The sequence below is a fragment of the Myxocyprinus asiaticus genome, chromosome 16 (genome assembly GCF_019703515.2).
Source record: "Myxocyprinus asiaticus isolate MX2 ecotype Aquarium Trade chromosome 16, UBuf_Myxa_2, whole genome shotgun sequence".
NCBI lineage: Eukaryota > Metazoa > Chordata > Actinopteri > Cypriniformes > Catostomidae > Myxocyprinus > Myxocyprinus asiaticus.
In genome coordinates this window covers 35,542,355-35,563,502 of record NC_059359.1, presented here as the reverse complement: position 1 = coordinate 35,563,502, position 21,148 = coordinate 35,542,355, and the positions used below count along the sequence as shown (strand labels likewise).

Sequence of the window (21,148 nt, the reverse complement as noted above, 5' to 3'; positions counted from 1 at the left end):
GAGCTTAGATATTCATTTGTCCACAGTTTATGGAGACGATTTAGTGCTGTGGCCAGGGCTGTAGGGTGTGCACCAGCTGACGCTCAGTAGAAGTTGGGTGATGCAGCAGGACAATGACTTTAAACATCAAAGTAAATCCACTACAGAATGGTTTAAAAAAAAAAAAAAAACACCTTTTGGGGTGGCCCAGTCAGAGCACAGACCTTAACCCAATAGAGATGCTGTGAAATGACCTCGAGAGCCGTTCACACCAGGCATCCTAAGAATATGGTTGAGCTGAAGCAGTTCTGTATGGAAGAATGGTACAAAATTCCTTCTGAACGTTGAGCAGGTCTTAATTCGCAGCTACCGGAATCGCTTTGTTGAGGTTATTGTTGCCACAGGAGGATCGACCAGTTTTCAATCCAAGGGTTCACTTAATTTTTCCACAGCATTGTGAATGTTTAATGGGATGTGTTCAATAAAGACATGAAAGATTATAATTGTTTGTGTGTTGTTAACTTAAGCTTTGTGTTTGTCTATATTTGTGACTTATGAAGATGGGATCAAATTTTATGACCTTAATGCAGAAAACCAGCTAATTACAAAGGGTTCACATACTTTTTCTTCTCTCTCTCTCTCTATATATATATATATATTAATTATTATTATTATTATTTTCAGGTTCACCCTAGTGAACAACAATAATTTCACTTAAGTCGTATTAAAAAGCAAAGAATGGTAAGAGGAAATGTGCTTAGTTCCTTAATCCTTACAGTGGGTAGATTGAGTTAGATGTATGAAGTGTTCTGTGCAAACATATTTGTCTGTTTGCTCTATGTACAATGAAAAAAATAAATAAATAAAACTTTTGAGTTTTACTGGACACTTTGTGGAAAGAAGTTAATCATGACAGTGTACCGCTCCCCACAAGCCCCAGCTGCTGAAAGCTATTTCTCCTGATTTACTGTCCACTAGTGCTGCCAAGGTGTCTCCAATAACCAAGAGCTTTTCAAGGGTGTCTCAAATACACATTTCCCTCCAAGTACATGTGCAGCATCCGTTGAATGGTCAAACACCTCGCGAGCACACAAACACAGTCTGCATATTGTCAGTGTCATCGATGGTCTCTGGAAACTGCTGAGACAGCCTCAGTGTCAGAAAGTGTGACAAGCTGTTCCTTAATTAGACCAAATCTTTTGGTGTGACTTGAGTAGGCTAGTCACACTGTCAGTGTGGTCAATCCTCAACTGTAGGAAACATCTTAGAGAGCAAAGACACAGTGTCCCCATGAGGCTTTTGTCTCCCAAACCATGATTAATACTGGTATTTGGTTATTTTCCAATTTGGGATGCATTGTGATTATTATTATGTGGTTTCTAGAAACCTGAATAAGAGAGCTGGCATACAGCATGTCTGTATTATTCATAATTCACGGTTATAAAAACACCTTATTCAGAATATCCTTTGTTCATTTACTGTACATCTTTCCATTTCCAAAAAGGAATCATGAGTGTTAAGACACATAGCAGAAAAGTCAAGCTATTACAGACTGCGTTAGCACATGAAAAGTCTGTTATTTTCTGAAATGTCGGTTATATATGGGTCATGTAAACTTATTAACCCAACATTCCGGTTTCTAGAAAAGAGACAGCTGGCATATGCCTGGATTAATAGGAATTCTGTGCCATGTAAAAACCTTAGTTGGAACATCCTTGGTGCTACTAGATAAAGGCAGTGGCATGAGCATGAGTTTTTCTTAAACAATATTTAAAACCGCAAAAGTCTCATGCCCTACATTTTGTGCCATCGTGTGCTGTTGTCAAAGACACGAATGAGAACTAATGAGATACTTAAATTACTGTCCAGAAAAATGCAGTTCTTATTTTCAGAAGAAATGTTTATGTATTAAGAATATGCTGATTATCATGTATACAGATAAATTCAAATACCAGAGCATGTGAACCTTTTTACAGAATATACCCTTTGAAAGTCATAATCAAACATTTGCATCTCTTAAAGATGTGGCAAAGACAAGAAACACATGTTATTGTAATATTTAAAACGTTTATTTTCAGGCAGAGAATATTGAATATGCTTATCTTCAAGTACAGCATTGTGTGAACATGACATCAGTAAACAAAAGCCTTAACAGGTAAATGTAATACAGTGAATTTAAAAGGCACTGCTAAATCTTTGGTAGAACTGTAAGTGAACGATTTGTCAATTTGTCAAAAAAGAATGAAAAAAATACAACACATCTTTCTGTTTTGTACTTTCAGGCCCAACATCTGATAAATAATTTCTTTTAACCATATTCTTTACAGACAAATGTATTTTAGACAGCTTCAGACATTCAGACAGTGATAATGCAATATATTTAGCAAAACAAAAAACAGTCTAGTCACTTGAGCTCAAACACTGCACCAATTGGATTCCCATTCCCACCCATCTCTCATCATACAGTTATAATGACTGAGAAATCATGAAATAATATAAGCATGCTTCAAATGCAATACCAAGAAAAGATAATAATAATAATAAAACGTGTCATATTCAGAAGTTTGTTTTTTTGAGAGTAACATGGCAAGGAGTGCATATTTAAGGTCAGTAATACTTTATAGTGTACAGTATGTGCACACCTTGAGTAATGTACTTTCATGTTTTTCACCTCTTCTGTCGTTGTCACATGCCACTTATTAGTATTTCAGGTCTCCGTGACTTCCAGCATTTTCTGAAAAGACAAAAAAGATAAAAATATTAGAGCTGTCAGAATTAACCCATTAACGTATGCGATTAATTTAAAAGTTTAACGCGTTAAATTTTCTTAGTTGCGATTAACGCATTTACCGTTAATACAGCATAAACCAGCATAAACACTGGTTGGAAGGGCGGATCCTTTGTAATGTGTCTGCCAGGAGTCATTACACTGACGCACACTTCACAACACACACAACAGCGCTTCCGAGTCAGTGATCAAATGATGGAGAAAGGACCTTTTAACACTATTTGTTGTACAAAACAAGCCCAGATGGAACTTGTGACAGAAATCAAGCATTTTTCAGCCTAAGTAAGGCATACTTTAATGACCGCAGAAGCACGGCAAGTCTTAACTATCACCAAAATGCAGAATGAGATGTTTTTGTCTGCAAGTGTTTTTCATGTGGAGTTCAAAGTGCCGCTTGACGCTGGCATTGACGCCCTGGCACGAATCATGACCACAGCTTCACAATTGCAATAGCAAAAAGGATAGCCACAGTCTACCAGGAGACTAACGTTGTGGAGGATGAGAGTTTAAGAGGTTTAATGCCCATTGCAATTAATATGCAACCTATGTGGAGACTAGTTCTTTCAATTAGTCAAACTCCCACATAGACTTTGGGAAACGTTTAATGTTACTTGAATTGGTGCTTTTTTTAGGATTTTAGTGCATTTCTATCTTAATACTGTAGAAGACTTTGCTTGGAAAATGTTAATAAAGCATGATATTGTTATATCTTGTTTTGTTTTCTTTCCTAAGATGGAAACAAATTAATTTTGACAGGAAAAGAAATATATATATATAGTGTCAAATTTCAGCACTTTCAAAATCTGCGATTAATCGCGATTAACTACCAAAAAAAAAAAAAAAAAAAAAACGATTAATTGCGATTAAAAAAAATTAATCAACTGACAGCACTACAAAATATTAATCATGGAAATTATTTTTGAATGCACACCAAAAGAAAACAAGTATATTAGACACTCAAATGTGCTTTCAGAGACAGAAGTGAGCAAACACACTGCTATTATAGGACTAAAATCTACACTAAAGTATGTTGGCAGCTTTTAAAAATATAAGAACAAAGCAAGCTACTAAATCAAGAAAAATATGATCAAATTGAACCCATACACCCATAACAGATCTTTTCCTCTGCGGCACACACACTTCACAGACTCTGGGCTGTGCCGAGTTTCATTTAATCAATTAATTTTACTGTCTGCAGCAAACCAGAGCAAATTACATTCTCAGTGAAAAAGTGTTAGATGCAATTAACTTTTCAATCCAAAAGAGATCAATAGGGCCGGAGCCCTATTGCTGATGCTGTGATTCTGTTCATGTAGTGGGATTCACAGAGTCCAAGCTCCGATCCCCTCTGAGAAAACTGCACATTGGTTATTATCCAGCACCAGATATGAAGTCTCTTAGACTGTGGTGCAAGAAAAAATTCATTAAATAATTGTGCCGATTCTAATAATGGTGATTCTTAATATATTCGCATTACTGTTACAGTCATTTTTTATAATAATACTGTAAGATGATTCTTTTATCAGCATTGAACACATCTCAATGTTCCTATATAGGCTTCTTTACACAAAATACAGTTTCTTATTTCTTTCTAAAATCACCTGGAAATGTACTTTACACGTTTCATGAGATTCAACCAAGTACAGAGATAGAAGTACTTCCATGTCTTTGGAAAACGTTTGTTATTATAGTAAAATCTTGCATATTCCATCAATCCGATTAACCTGTTAGGTAATTCATAATGAATTATGAACATTTCCGACTTAAGACAATCATTCCAAACTTTTTTCCAGCAGTGCTGTCTATCTTCTAAAATAATCTAATACGCAAAATGAGTCTCCTCTCCTTAAAACAACAACATTTCTGTTCACAAAGACAGACAGTTTTCTTGGATGCTCATGAAGCCTGGATTTAAGAAGCCCATCTCTGGAGACATCCTTCCCTTTACTTCCTCTGGGCTGAATTTGAATTAACAAGAGTGAGAGCTGAAGTTTAAACAACCATGGTTGATATGCTCTACAGTATGCAGCAAACTGGAGCAAATATTGAATTTCGAGGGAGGTCCTAATCGTTATTCTGGGATAATTAACTGGACATGTCAGTATTGATTATGTGAGGAGGCGGCAGTGGGGGATTTAAAAGCTTTAAAGCTTCTGCAACACCAACATACTATCAATCACTCATGTTAACAAATGCAATCAAATACGGGTGTAATCTCAGGGTCAAAGAATCATTAAGAGGCTGAATAGCTGTGTGGAATCCTCTGCTTCACATCTATTAGAGGGGGGCAGCATGACCAAAAATTTTAATTTTTATAAATTGTACTGTATGTAACAAAAATGGTTTGTATATTAAATAGTCATGTAGCAATGCCTACTTTTGGCTAATCCTCTGAATTAAATACTTAACAAATGAAAAGTACTTTATTTCATTTGATTATTTATAATTTTTTTTATGTAGAACTCAAATGGATTTAAAGCAAAAGAGAAGATTATTGATAACGAATGATAAGTGTGAAAACAGTATCAAATTATGTGACAAAACTTTAAAAAAGTAAAACTAATATTTTAAAGTGTATAGTTCCAACTCTAAATTCTGATTGGATGAGCCACCTTAAAAGGCGTTGTAAAAAAGCTGATATACACATCTGTTACCGGTCAGTTGAACTCTATATTAATGCGGCAAGATGGAATGTTGCTAAGTAACCCTAAATGACTTATCTCAGTTTTAATAAAAAGTTATTTGTCTGGACTTGTTTGGGACAAGCCCCGCTCTGTATTTTTACATTTCTCCATGTTTTTTTGTTACTCTGACTTTTAAATATATGAATCGGTATAAACAGTTTACTGCCCTGCAAAGGCAAAATGTAGATACTACACATTTTGTCAAAATAGATTAACACCAAAGTCAGGTCTCTTAGGGTGCTTTCACACTAGCAGATACAGTGCATCTGGAAAGTATTCACAGCGCTTCACTTTTTCCACATTTTGTTATGTTACAGCCTTATTCCAAAATGGATTAAATTAATTATTTTCCTCAAAATTCTACAAACAATACCCCATAATGACAACGTGAAAGAAGTTTGTTTGAAATCTTTGCAAATTTATTAAAAATAAAAAAACGAAAAAAAAAAAAAAAATCACATGTACATAAGTATTCACAGCCTTTGCTCAATACTTTGTTGAAGCACCTTTGGCATCAATTACAGCCTCAAGTCTTTTTAAGTATGATGCTACAAGCTTGGCATACCTATTTTTGGGCAGTTTCTCCCATTCTTCTTTGCAGGACCTCTCAAGCTCCATCAGGTTGGATGGGGAGCGTCGGTGCACAGCCATTTTCAGATCTCTCCAGAGATGTTCAATCAGGTTCAAGTCTGGGCTCTGGCTGGGCCACTCAAGGACATTCACAGAGTTGTCCCGTAGCCACTCCTTTGTTATCTTGGCTGTGTTCTTAGGGTCGTTGTCCTGTTGGAAGATGAACCTTTGCCCCAGTCTGTGGTCCAGAGCGCTCTGGAGCAGGTTTTCATCAAGGATGTCTCTGTACATTTCTGCATTCATCTTTCCCTCGATCCTGACTAGTCTCCCAGTTCCTGCTGCTGAAAAACATCCCCACAGCATGATGCTGCCACCACCATGCTTCACTGTAGGGATGGTATTGGCCAGGTGATGAGCGATGCCTGATTTCCTCCAGGCATGACACTTGCCATTCAGGCCAAAGAGTTCAATCTTTGTTTCTCATGGTCTGAGAGTCCTTCAGGTGCCTTTTGGCAAACTCCAGGCAGGCTGTCATGTGTCTTTTACTGAGGAGTGGCTTCCGTCTGGCCACTCTACCATACAGGCCTGATTGGTGGAGTGCTGCAGAGATGGTTGTTCTTCTGGAAGGTTCTCCTCTCTCCACAGAGAAATGCTGGAGCCCTGTCAGAGTGACCATCAGGTTCTTGGTCAACTCCCTGACTAAGGCCCTTCTCCCCCGATCGCTCAGTTTGGCCGGGCGGCCAGCTCTAGGAAGAGTCCTGGTGGTTCCAAACTTCTTCCATTTACGGATGATGGAGGCCACTGTGCTCATTGGGACCTTCAATGCTGCAGAAATTTTTCTGTACCCTTCCCCAGATCTGTGCCTCGATACAATCATGTCTCGGAGGTCTACAGACAGTTCCTTGGACTTCATGGCTTGGTTTGTGCTCTGACATGCACTGTTAACTGTGGTACCTTATATAGACAGGTGTGTGTGCCTTTCCAAATCATGTCCAATCAACTGAATTTACCACAGGTCGACTCCAGTCAATTTGTAGAAACATCTCAAGGATGATCAGTGGAAACAGGATGCACTGTGAATGGCTGTGAATACTTATGTACATGTGATTTTTATTTATTTTTAATAAATTTGCAAAGATTTCAAACAAACTTCTTTCACGTTGTCATTATGGGGTATTGTTTGTAGAATTTGGAGGAAAATAATGAATTTAATCCATTTTGGAATAAGGCTGTAACATAACAAAATGTGGAAAAAGTGAAGCGCTGTGAATACTTTCTGGATGCACTGTATGGTGCACACCCGGGTTCGAATGATGTCAAAGTTCGGTTCGTTTGGATAATGTGAACACTGTTTTCCGAACTCGGGTGTGCACTTGCGAACCGCACCAGGGTCCGCTTGAAAAGGTGGTCTGGGGAACGGTTCATGTGAACTCCAGTATGGTACGCAGCTGATATGAATGCAATCGTACCAAATTGTGGAAGTGAGCCGCTTGCGATGACGTATAATTTGCGTCTTTGAAGGCTCCCAATCTCAATTATTGTGGTATAATGTATTTCTCATTCCTGCTTGTGTCCAAATAAATCCCCTTCAGAGAGCAGCTCACATTCTTCACATGTCTTGCAATGCATCCGGGGGCTCGTGGCAGACAGATGCTAACATTCATCACATCATTGCCTATTCAATGTATTCTTGGCAGATGAACATATGTGTCGTTCTGTGCATGTAAAGTTATGGTGGTAAATCAAGTTGCGTTTAACGCAAATTTAAATACTTCACTAAACACAGGCAAGCTGATGTCTTCTTGAGTTGTTACCTGGTTACAGTAGTAAACAGCTGCCGCTTGTACTCACATTGATGACGTAATCTGACCACGGTTCGGACCCAAATAATATTATGTGGACAGAGACCAGCGGGGCAGGGGGAGGAAACAAACTGGGGTTCAGTCCAAGCAATCGAACCAAGTGTGAAAGCACCCTCAGTCTATCTGTCCTGTGACAGGTTTGGCTTAACTATGTCTAGATTCATGGGAAAAAGAAGTGAGGCTATTTTATAATCCATATTTGGCTGGACAATCAATCATCTTTGAAGCCAAAAATTGGAAGAATTTTCTTTGAAATTTCAGTGTTGGCATACTGTATTTATGGCATTTTGGCTTTGTAGGGTAGCACAGCAAAATCTCTAACGCTTGACACACTGGTCATACTGTCCAGCCTTAATCTCTTTAGACTTATAATTTATGATTAAACCATCAAGGCGCCAAGAGCTTTCAGTCCGGTGTCAGACTCGTAGTTTGCCAGTTCACTCTCTTTTCCAAGCAAAGTTGGCTGTATTGACAGTGTTGACTTCATTTCCTAACAGCACTAAAGGTTAGTATGGGGACATGTCACATTCTCATGGACTGCAGTAAGTTGGCTGATGGCCTCAGAGGACCGGCATGCTCCACTTCCTGTCACGTTGGTCAGGCAATGATGCGAAAGTAGACACAATCTGACAAGGTCAATCATGCCACCACCATGCTTCGGTGCAATTTTTTCACTCATAGAAGGATGTGTAGTTCCTTTTTTTGTTTTTTCCTAAAAGTTTCTTCAAAAGTTTCTGGGGGATTTCACTAAGAATGATTAGTCAGTTGTCAAGCTTGCAGTCAAATGATGCTCAGCTGATTCATGATATCTACCAATACAATTCAGACACTTATCAGCAGTATCTCACTGCTTAACCACCATAGTATGATGCATTGTTGGAGAAATTAACTAGCTAGTCATGACTGTTTCCCGAAATCGTAGTAACTATGTCGCACATCCATCGTTCGAATCACGGTTCAACAACATAGAGCTGTCGTTAATGATGCTATGCGGGGAGTGGAGTATTAACTTTAGATTAGATTATAAAAGCTCATCTACACATACACCAGAAAGCTGTTTAATGCGAGAAAGCTGAGACATGAAAGCTGCATGCACTGTGTAGATAAATGCGCTGTAATAGATGGGCTTCCCTCTAAATCAAACTTCTGGGTTCCCCCGATGCACTTGAGCACAAACATATTAACACATAAAACATATAAATGCCACTTATGCATTAACTTACATAAAAGCTGTGTTCTCGAACAGAAACTGGGTGTGATAAAGTGCTTTCTCTTAACAGCCTTTAATCCCTTAAACGGCTGCATTCGTGTTTACATGACATTTCGGAACACCGCTTTCTGCAAAACCATGGAATAAACAGTTTTCTTAAATGCATGTAAACATAGTCAAAGTCTTGATAGAATGAAAGATATACAGTTTATGGAATAAAAGATATAGAAGCCTCAGCGAAATCACATGATGTCCACACAATAAACTAACAAGGAACTATGCTTCTAACTACAGGTGGAGGGCTGTACTTCCAACCACACAACTTTGGGATGCTGTTTACGAATGTTCATTGGATCTACGGTTTCGGAAAACACCAAATCATTGAACTATGTTGGTAATGATCAAACTTGTGACCACAGTTGGCTAACGCTGCCTTTCAATTGCATGGATACAAGCTGCACATAACACCCTCCTCCATCCTTAGCTCCACCTCTTGTATGATAGCATGTCTTTTAGTTTTCTCTATATATGTCCTGTTGTTCTGTGCTCTTAGACTACAACTAATTGCCAGTCATGAAACTTCAATGAGTAAGTGCACCTTGTTCTTGAATTACCAATTTGTTATATCTGAAGTCCTATCAAATGTCCATTTAATCTATTAGGCAAATTAACAATTGTACCATGTTGCACTGTCATAAAAAAAAAAAAAACTTTTCTGTTACCCCAGTTTTTATTTGTTTTTGTACAGCACTTTGGTATACACTTGTTTTTAAATGTGCTTTAGAATTAAACTGACCTTGACTTGGGTTTGATGGAAAATCAACCTCTCTGTGGATGCATGGTCACATAGATGGGCAGGGAGTTTGCACAGAACAGAACCATACCGCCAACAGTAACAGACTGCACAATTGTCTTTAAGTCAATTAAAGTATTCATTCAAGTATTCAAGTCGAAGTATTAATTTGACGGAAGTGGCCCTGGCTGAATTACATCTGCTGGATATAAACAAAGAATTTTTTAATTAATCAAGTATTAATTCTCAATTTTGAAACCAAGCAAAACAAAACCCGGGACACAAAATCAATTTATAATACAAACTTTCTTCAACAGAGTGGAATGGATATATTAAAACCATAGTAATTGATGAAGATTTAATTCCTCCATTTGTATTGGGTTGAGCATTCTGCTTATGGATCACGCATAGATGGGAAATGTAGACTCCAGCATGTTTTCAGGACAACTGTTTCTCTCCACTGCACCTTGTCCAAACCATCTCCATGGGAACACTTTGACTGAGTTCAAGTGTTGACGTAAAGGAAGATAATTTACAGATGTGTATCAACACAGTCCCAGCAGTTCCCCACCTTGTCCCTTTTCTTTATGGGAGATAGTGTGATGTTTTCCATTGATGTTTAGCAGGAAAAGCAGACAATACCAACTGTTCACTAATCGAAACACCTAAGTGAGGACGGGGGCCCACTAACGTTTTGTCACATTTTTCATCTCACATTTGACACTATCGGTGAGGTTTAGGTTTAGGGTAGGGAGGTCAGTTTTGTTTATTTAAAACTTGATAGAGCATTAACTCTAGTTAGTGGGTATTTCACATCGGAATTGCTGCGATACATTTAAGGAAACAAAAATGACCCCACAGTTATGCAATTTTTTAGATCAGGCTCTTAAGATTGGATCTCTAATCTCCAATGCCAACGTCTTTGTTTGTTTTACGTTTCTATCAGCCGCTCATATATCCTGCAGATTCAACAGAGATTGTTCATCCAAGTGGGAAGCTAAAATCGGCAGTTGCAATAATAGTTCCATGCTGGGTTTGGCAACTTGGCCTTTTCCTGGAGTTTACCCCGGATCCTTTCCAAACACTGCCCACTAACAGGGGGTTTCCATTGCCACTGCGAGTGGTGGCTATTTTCAGAGTCCCTTTGCCCTAGAGCTGAGGGAGCTTTTCTCTTGACAGCTGTCTACAGACTTTCAAGCTGCTGAACACATGGAAATACAGCTAAACATCATGTGATGATAGCTCATCACTAGCGCTCTCAAACCACTGGACCAAGCACCTCCCCGAGGTGTATAGTACTATACCACCAACCAAATGCGTTTTTTTTTACTGCAGTTGGCACTTTTAAACTCTAACAGATCCGGATGAGGCTACTGAAACGATTAGCTGACGTCCATCATCTTGATGGAGAGACCAAAAGACATACCACCAGCACTGGCAGAGGAATGAGGTGGTGTCAGGTGAAGTCTGAGAGAGAGAAGTGGAGGGGTAGCAGTCTAAAGACATCATATCTTCAGTCATTCTGAAATATAATCAATAGTTGTTTTACAACCTGCATCTCTCTGCTAAATTAAAAGAAATGTTAGGCGGATGGAACTTCAATGGAGTCCCCCCTTCATCACAGCTCGTCAGCTAAGTGCTTCATAATTGCGATAGATGGTGCCATCTTGATTTCGCTGCGAGGATGGTCTTCCCTCTCCTGTGCTTACATTCTCACTGTGTGTACAGATCGCTCTCTGACTACACAGTCCTTTCGAAAATCTGCTGTGTGTAATATCTGCAGCAAAAAATTTAATTACAATAATAACTTATGTTTCCAAAAAGGTTTCCCAAACACTCCCCCGTCTGCCATTATTGGAACAAATACTGTAGGTACTCCGATCCTAATCTCAAACCACTGGAGCTAGAAATTGACATGTCAGACCTCTCAAACAAACAGTAATGTTTTGACAACCTATATTTTTCTGATTGGCTTAGGCCACGTCCACACTAATACATTTTGGTTTAGTAAAACATTTATGCCTCTGATCCACACTAGAACAGCGTTTTCTTCCACCAAAAACGTAACGGAACTCTCAATTACCACATACTTTGGAAAACGATGACGTTAGGAAACTGAAAAAAGAGTTTCGAAACAATTAGTGTGGATGCTCCCTAAGACGTAGGCCACAGTCAGATTCCTTAAAAAAAAAAAAACACCTTTCTAGAGCTTTCATTTACAACTAACAATCATTTCAGGATAGGCATCTTTACATAGAAAATTAATGGTCAAGAATGAATCTCTTTTTTGTATTAATTACTGGTTGGGATAAGATTTGCACAAATTAATGATAGTTCCTAGCCCTGTATGGTACGGTGTAGCCATATGGCAACAATTTATTTCCTTTCACCTTGCAGAAAAAGATAAAGCATAATGCATTGTTGGAAATAAAAGAGCAGTCTTTAAAATAACCAATAATATGGTATTTTTAAGCTGCATGATTTTTGATTTTGTCATGCAAGACTGTTTTTCCTGTGGTCACCCTTACAGGGGAGACACCAGCTGAGGTGCTCCACAAATTGCTCTTTTAAACACATTTTGGTATGTTTCATCTACATAATGATTTATGTATTTTTTGCTACATATTTGATTTGTTAATTAAATATAATATATAATATAATTTATGCATAAATAACACAATTATGGTTTCGTATTTCTCCTTTCATACTAAAATTAACATGGCAATGTTTTATGGAAAGGGTAAGAAGAGCTATAGGCTATTGTGACAGTGAAAATGATTGACAATACTGAATACTGAGCAAATGATAATGATTCACTCAATTTTAGTTTGTATGAGTTCCAAATGTATAAATTCATATCATATCATATCATATCATTTCAATTAAGATAATAATAATAATAATTTAATTAAAGTAGAAATTTATCATTTTTAAGAAAAACTAGTACCATTTTCCATTGTGGTACAGCGTTGCCATATGACAACATTTCCCAATTTTTATTACAAATATTATTTTTCTGTTTTTCCAAAAGTTTCTTTTTTTGCCTATTTTTTTTTTTCTTTATTAGAGCTGTTTTATGCCAGAAAATCAAATGAGAAAAATATTCCATCAATAGAACATAATGTGTACCATACAGGGCAAGAGATGGTGACTAGAAAGGAGTTAGAAAATGCACAATCTTCTTTTTAGTTTACATTATTAGAAATTACCATTTAAGGTCATCCACACATAATCTTCAAGAACATTCAACAGCAATATCTGCATTGATAAACATTTAACAGTCCATCAGCAGTTGTTTTGTTGTTAAATACTAGTGTTGCAATTTGCAAATGCAAAACCATTAAAGTAGTGCTCATAATGTACGCAAATTCACTGCTTACATTATAATCCACAACATTATAATTGAAGGGGTCCATATCGCACACATCTTATCTGCTGTTAGTAAAGGGAGTAACCACAAGGCCGCATTACAGATAACGCTGGATGCCAACAGCACACATCAGCTCATTGTCATTCACAATCCAACTGTGCCATATCACTAGAGCCATGGCAACAGACTTACCGACTGAGGGCTCGGCTCTGTAGAAATAAAGCCATCGAATCCAGTTAAAGTGAGGCAGTGCCTTTCTGAGGCATTATTAATGTTTCAGGTAATATTTCATTCCTTTTTCTTCATCAGAAGTGGGACAGTGGTCTGAATTTTTTACCACAAATGTTGAATCCTCGGTTTCAGTCTAACTGAGGCTGTGAGGCTAAGTAAGGTTCATTTATTTAAACAATAAATTACTGTCACTGGTACCACCTACCTTGACCTTTGTACTATAATACTAAAAAAATCCATCCATGGATATACTGATGAAAACTGAACAATATGTCATTTGGCTAAGTTTGGAATAGCATACTTCTGTAATACTTGTACTATTAATAGTACATATTATATAGTCAGTGTTGAGTAAGTTATTAAAAAAAATAATAATAAATAATAATATCATCTTCGACTTTGAGGAATTTTTGAGAAACTCCTAACTTTGTAAGCATGTTATTCTGGTTCTGTTCACTACAGCTCCATCCAAAACATTTGATTTATTCCAATAGATGGCAGCAAGTAATAAAAAAATTTATTTTTCCTCTATCATCTTCCATCACAAAATGCTTATCTGAAATATAGGTGGTGCTCTAACACTCGTCCATGGACATTCAGTCTAATTTTCAGTTCATGCACCACCCCCATTGGTTCATAAAATATCTTGGCCTCTGAGTGGACTAGGAGAAATGAATAATCTTTAAGAAAAAATAGTACCATTTTCCATAGTGGTACAGAGTAGACTAGAAGCTCAATCTAGGTGTCATGATGATGTATAACATTTTATCATCAACAGTTGATAACATATATTTCAGATGATTTGTTTAGCATACTTTTAACTTTTATATTAACTGCATATTTTGTTCTGGACATTTAAGATATTACATTGGATTATTCACACAAGCTCACAGACAAGTAAAAAATGGCTCTTTTTTTAGAAAACTACTTAAGGTAAAAGCAAACATAACGTTTTTAGCTATTTGTGGCTTACAGCAGCAGTGATCGGCACATAAAAGAGACATTTGTATTTGATGTCTTACAAATATCATATTTCACTTTGTGATTCTTTTGAAAATCTTTTGACCTGTGGTATAAGGGCAACAAAGAAAATCATACAGTCACATTACTGAGAATGAGAGCTTTCATTTGATATATGATTAGTCCATTTAAGTGCTATGTGAAAGACTTCTATATTCTTATTAATATTTCTACAACATGACCTCTGAGTGGCGCTGATTTGCGACGCAAATGGTTATCACTGAAAAGTTCAGATTCTAAACTCTTTTCGCAACATAGCACCCTCTTTTGGACACGCTGGTGGGTCCGTGGAGTTGAAAAGGATCCACTACATATTACGAATTACTTTTTTTAAATTGAAATCAGAAAATTATGCTTGTTACTTCATTAAAAAGTAATCATATTACTAATTATTTTACTTTCAAGTTACTTTCTAAAACTTTTCTGCTCAACGAATTCAAAATAATGTCTATATTTCCTCCTTGTTCATTGACTTGATATGGGGACACAACCTTCAGCTGTCACAGAAATGCAAAATATAATAATATAATAATGTAATTCATGTTTTATATGTATTCTACAAAAATAATTTTATTTTAGAAATATGTATAAACCTAGTAATGTACTTAAAAGTAATACAATTTATTGAAAGTCAGTAACTGTAATACTTTACACTACTTTTCACTAATCTTGCCTTCCATTTCCAGTGTGCCACATGAAATTAAAGTAACATCACTGTAATTTTTAAAATTTCCATCTTGACTCTTGACATGACTTATTTCATCTAACTACCAAAAAATACAATACATTTGAATACATTTCATATTAAAATGCTAAATAACCATATTTATTTCCGAGACGCCACTTAGTGAATTAAACATGCAATGTAATGCAGTCACGTGACCACAGTGTTTCATTCTACTGTTTGAAATGTTTATTAATGCATAATACATAATGTTTCATGTTATTATTATTTTTTTTAAGTAGTAGACAGTATTCACTATATACTGCTCACTATGCAAGTATTCCATTGTAAACATAGCCTTTGACTTTCAAGAAAAATAAACATAATTTGTTTGGATCATTAAGTCTGCTAGTCTGCTAAGGGAAGACTGCAGTGTGTGTGTGTATCGTTGAGAATGACCTACTTCTTGTGCAGCTTACAAGGTGATAAACAACTGCCTAAATAGCTGAACCTCATTAACAAACAGTACCTGAACACACACTCTCTAAGTCAGCAGAGCATCTAAGCATGTCTCTCCAGATCATTTAATGATCAGAAAGCATGTAAATGCTGCTTTCGGCCTCCCTGAGCTGCCCAGAGATAATGGCTGCTGCATCACTTCTTGTGCTAATGCAGACCAGACCTGCATTTGTTGACTCTGTAATGTCTATAGAGGTATATACTGTATGCAGGTCACTGTTTGCACTAAAGTATTTCCTGGAGGGGACTGTCATATGGATGGCCACATTTCCTGTTTGCAGGCTCTGTCAGATAGAAACATGGGACCCTACCGACACATGCACACATAGAGATGTGTACTCACCCTTTTCTTAAGTGCTTCTAAGGACTGAAACTCCAGCTTGGCTAGTTGGATTTGTATCTGTTTTGGAACATCTGGAATGACGAATGCCAGGATGAATTTGAGGGCCAGGAGAACATGCTGGAACAGAGAAACACAACACAGTTATGTACTTTATGTCAGTTGCTGTCAACTGGTTCTGCTTCAGATCCCAGATTTTACATTGGATATCAAGTGGCCACCCAAGACAGTACCAAAATTGTTTATCATGCAAATATATCAAATAAAGTCATACAAAGGTGTCCTTAAAATCAAACTCTGGTTTATTACTGGTTTCTCAATGGTTTCTAAATTTTAAATGTTGAATTTTGATGCTTTCATGCTCACTGGCAATAATAATTCACAACATGTAACCATTTTTATCCTTTCAAATGAACCCATATGTAATGTAATATTTATTGAGTATTTTATTTTATACTTCATTGTTTTGTTTGCAAAGATAATGGCATGTCACACAACCTTTCCGAGTTGGCATCAGCTTAATTTGGCGAGCCAAGTGATGGATGAATTTGTGCAAAATACCATAGAGTTTGATAGGATGCTCAGCATTTGATGTCAACAACAAAAGGTATGGAAAAAATTTCCTCCACCCTTTTTAAAGTTCATATGAATATTTATTTCTCTATCATAACTACAGTGGCAAGAAAAAGTATGTGAATCATTTGGAATTGGCTGGTTTTCTGCATTATTTGCTCATAAAATGTGATCTCATCTTCTTAAAGTCACAAGTATAGACTAACAAAATGTGCTTAAGCTAACAACACACAAACAATTATAATCTTTCATGTCTTTATCAAACACATCCCATTAAACTTTCACAGTTCTGTGGAAAAAGTAAGTGGACCCTTGGATTTAGTAACTGGTCGATCCTCCTTTGGCAGCAATAACCTCAACTAAGCATTTCTGGTAGCTGCGGATTAGAACTGCACAACATTCAGAAGGAATTTTGGAACATTCTTCCTTATAGAACTGCTTCAGCTCAGCCATATTCTTAGGATGTCTGGTGTGAATGGCTCTCTTGAGGTCATTTCACAGCATCTCTATTGGGTTAAGGTCTGTGCTCTTACTGTGCCACTCCAAAAGATGGTTTTTATTTTTTTAAAACTTTCTGTAGTGAATTTACATAGATTTTTAGGGTCATTGTCCTGCTGCATCACCCAACTTCTACTGAGCTTTAGCTGGTGCACAACCACCATGACATTATCCTTTAGGATATCTTGATAAATTTGGGAATTCATTTTTCTTTCGATGATGGCAAGCTGTCCAGGCCCCGAAGCAGCCCCAAATCATGATGCTCTCTCCACCGTACTTCACAGTTGGAATGATGTTTTCATGTTGGTATGCAGTGCACTTTTTACGTCATACTGTACTTAGTGCTGTGTGTTCTTCCCAAACAATTCAATCTTAGTTTAATAAGTCCACAAAACATTTTCTCAGTAGCACTGTGGAGTGTCAGGGTGGTCTTTGGCAAACTTGAGGCATGCAGCAATGTTTTTGTTGGAAAGCAGCAGCTTCCTTCGTGTTGTCCTGCCATGGACACCATGACTGTTTAATGTTTTCCGGTTAGCAGACTCATTAACAGAGATGTTAACCAGTTCCAATAAATCCTTCAAGTCTTTAGCTGTCACTCTAGGTTTCTTTTTTACCTCATTGAACATTCTGCAGTGTGCCCTATGAGTCATCTTGGCTGGACGGCCACTTCTAGGGAGAGTAGCCACAGTACTAAATCATCTCAATTTATAGATAATTGATCTAACTATGGACAGATGAATAGCTAAGCTCTTTGAGATAACTTTATTCAAAGCAGCAATTCTTGATCATAGTTCTTCTGAGATCTATTTTTTGCGAGGCATGGTCCATGTCAGCAGATGCTTCTTGTGAATAGAAAACTCAAAATATTTGAGCATTTTTTATAAGTCAAAGTAGCTGTAACCCACACCTCCAATCTCGTTTCATTAACTGGATGACAGGTTTGCCAACTGCTGACTCTAATGAGCTTTTGTTGATGTCTTTAGCTTAGGGGTTCACATACTTTTTCCAACCTACACTGTGAATGTTTTAATGATGTATTCAATATGCACAAGAACAATACAATAATTTGTGTATTATTAGTTAACACAGATTGTTTGTTTATTAAATATAACTTAGATGAAGATCAAATCAGATTTTAAGACATCAAATCTTTATACATAAATGCAGGTAATTCCAAAGGATTCACATACATTTTCTTGCCACTGTATGACTTATTATACAGTCAGTTGAATTTTCTTATTTTCATTCACACTGTCAGAAACATTTTACCTTTAGACAGCTTGTTACTGGGGCAGTACCCTTAAGGTAATAGTATGTACCTTTTAGGAACAGATAAGTGGTGTTTTTAAATACATACCGGCTGACATGTAGAGTGTACAGTAGGTGTACCTTTAAGGGTACTGCCCCAGTGACAAGCTGTTGTTCTCCTAAGGATAAAAAAAAAATTCTGGCAGTGTAACATTGATTTTTCCTTGCTATCCATGACCCTCTCATAAGTTTTTGCGTAAAGACCTACCGTTTGAGAGCCACTGCACTATGAAATTATATATTTTTTTATTATGTGTATAAGGTTATATTTTGGCAAAAAAGTCTTGTCTATACTTTCAAGCACATTCTAGATTGCTCAATGTCATTGGAAAGGCTTTTTACAACGTGAAAGTTTCAATCCACCTAACCTCTCTCAAATCCACATGCACTCTTACAAAATGAGACATATAAAATAGAAAGGGAATATATTTCAGCAATATTTAATGGCTGGTTGATCTTTATGACTCTCTATTTGTTCAAAGGCTACATTAGTGAGATATATGTAGCTGGCACAGTGCCAGCTGTCATTGCTACTATCTCTAATGTATTAGATAGCCACATAACCAATGCCTCTGAAATTGGCTCACTATTCATCTCTGTGTTGACTAGAGAGAACTATTGACAATTTAAGTGAATGTAAAAATGAAGAACTGCATATCTCACACATTTACCCATTAAAGATTTGGATGTTCTCACTATTTATGTATTCTGGCTTTAAAGAAAACATGAAATGGCATTTTCATTTGCATTTCTGTATATGGTTAGTATATGGTATTATTAGTTAGTATATGGTATTATTAGTGGTGCTTGCTAAAATTCCCTAACCCAAAGAACTAACTTGTCCAGCACTTTTCCAAGCAATTTTACTTATGATATTTGCCTGGTGGACAATAACATGGGTGAAAAATCCAACAGATTTACATTAAAGGAGGGACCCAAGCCATATCTGTGGAGCAGAATGTCAGAATGATTTGGAGTTGGGCTCCTTAAGACATAACCACCTAGCAACCACCCAGAACATCTAGCAACCACCTAACAAGCACCCAGAACACCTTAAAACCACATACTGTACTGTAGCAACACACAAAAAACACTTAGAACACCTAGGCAAGCAACTACCTAGCAAATGCTCTGGCAACCATCCCAAACTCACATTTAAACCAGAATATGTAAAAATCTAGTTGATCTATAATTTATAATTTTGTTGAAATGTTAATGCACAATAATAAAAGGGACATTTTGATTTGTTAATTTTGTTTCATGTTGCTGTTTAACATTTCTTAATCATTTATCTGTGGATGGATGTGAGTTGTAAAGCAGTGCCAGTGACAACATGCACTTATGAGCATGCAATATTTGGATGAGAGTCTACAAAATTCAATATAGTATTGTATCCATCTCAGCATCCCTGTTAGTCAGTTATTGGTGTGTAATGCGGAAAATGTCCCAGCTCTGCTTTGGATGCAGTAGTTTAGCTCAGATATCAATGAACAGTTGTCAGTTTGAACGCTTCTGAATGTCAGTGAGAGAGGCAGAGACATTTGCCAAAGCTGTGACTGATGGAGACAAAGGCACCCCAGGGACTCATGAGAGAAGATTTCTGTGAAAACTAAATCACAATCTGCTCCACTTCTGTAAATCACATAGGATTCATTCCTACAAGAGTTTAAATTACATTATAAACTATAAAAATTTAGGTTGTAGTGAAAGGCTGAAACTCTTGACCTCTTGACATTGGTTGGTAAAGAATAAGGGATGTGCACAAGTAATCGATTAATCGAGTACTCGTTCAGCTTTAAATATTTGACTAGTAAAAACTAGAGCAGTCAAAATTAACGCATTAATGCTTGTGATTACTTTAAAGGTTTAACACAATAATTTTTCTTAATTGCGATTAACGCATTTACCATTAATACAGCATAAACCAGCATAAACACTGGTTGAAAGAGCCGAACCTTTGTAATGTGCTGATGTGTCCTCACCACAAACACACACAACAGCCGTGTCAGTGATAAAATGATGGAGAAAGGAGCTCGACACTATTTGTTCTACAAAACAAGCCCAAATGGAACTTGTGACAGAAAACAAGTATTTTTCAGCCTAAGTAAGGTGTATTTTAATGACCGCAGAAGCACGGCAAGTCTTAACTATCACCAAAACACAGAATGAGACGTTTTTGTCTGCAAGCGCTTTTCATATCTAGTTCAAAGCTGCGCTGATGCCCTGACACAAATCATAAATGCGGCTTCACAATTGCTGTAACAAAGCAGATAGCTACAGTCTACCGGCAGAGTAATGTTGTGGAGAATGAGAGTTTAAGAGATTTGATGCCTATTGCAATGAATATGCCACCTTTGTGGGGACTAGTTCTTTCAATTAGTCAAACTCCCATTTAGACTTTGGGAAATGTTTAATGTTACTTGAATTGGTGATATTTTAGTGCATTTCTATCTTTATACTGTGGAAGACTTTGTTTAGGAAATGTTAATAAAGCATTATATTGCTACATATTGTTTTGTCTTCTTTCCTAAGAAGGAAATAAATGCATTTTGAAAGGAAAATAAGTATATCTAGTCAAATTTCAGCTCTTTTAAAATCTGCGATTAATCACGATGAACTACCAAAAAATTATGCGATTAATCGCGATAAAACATTTTAATCAACTGACAACAATAATAAAAACATACTTGAATATTTCAATTTCATTTTCATTTGTGCCTTTGCCTGCTTGGGCAACAT

General features: G+C 36.9%; 1 protein-coding gene across 1 annotated transcript in view; it reads right to left on the bottom strand.

Moving 5' to 3' along the window:
- Window positions 1–2,032: 2,032 nt before the first annotated feature.
- Window positions 2,033–21,148, bottom strand: part of ano10a (anoctamin 10a) — a 44,934-nt gene continuing 25,818 nt past the window's right edge. The window contains exons 13-14 of the mRNA XM_051721350.1: window positions 16,034–16,150; window positions 2,033–2,713 (exon numbers count right to left, since the gene is read on the bottom strand). Coding sequence (XP_051577310.1) covers window positions 2,687–2,713; window positions 16,034–16,150 — 144 coding nt within the window. The 3' untranslated portion in view covers window positions 2,033–2,686. The remainder of the gene's footprint in view (window positions 2,714–16,033; window positions 16,151–21,148) is intronic.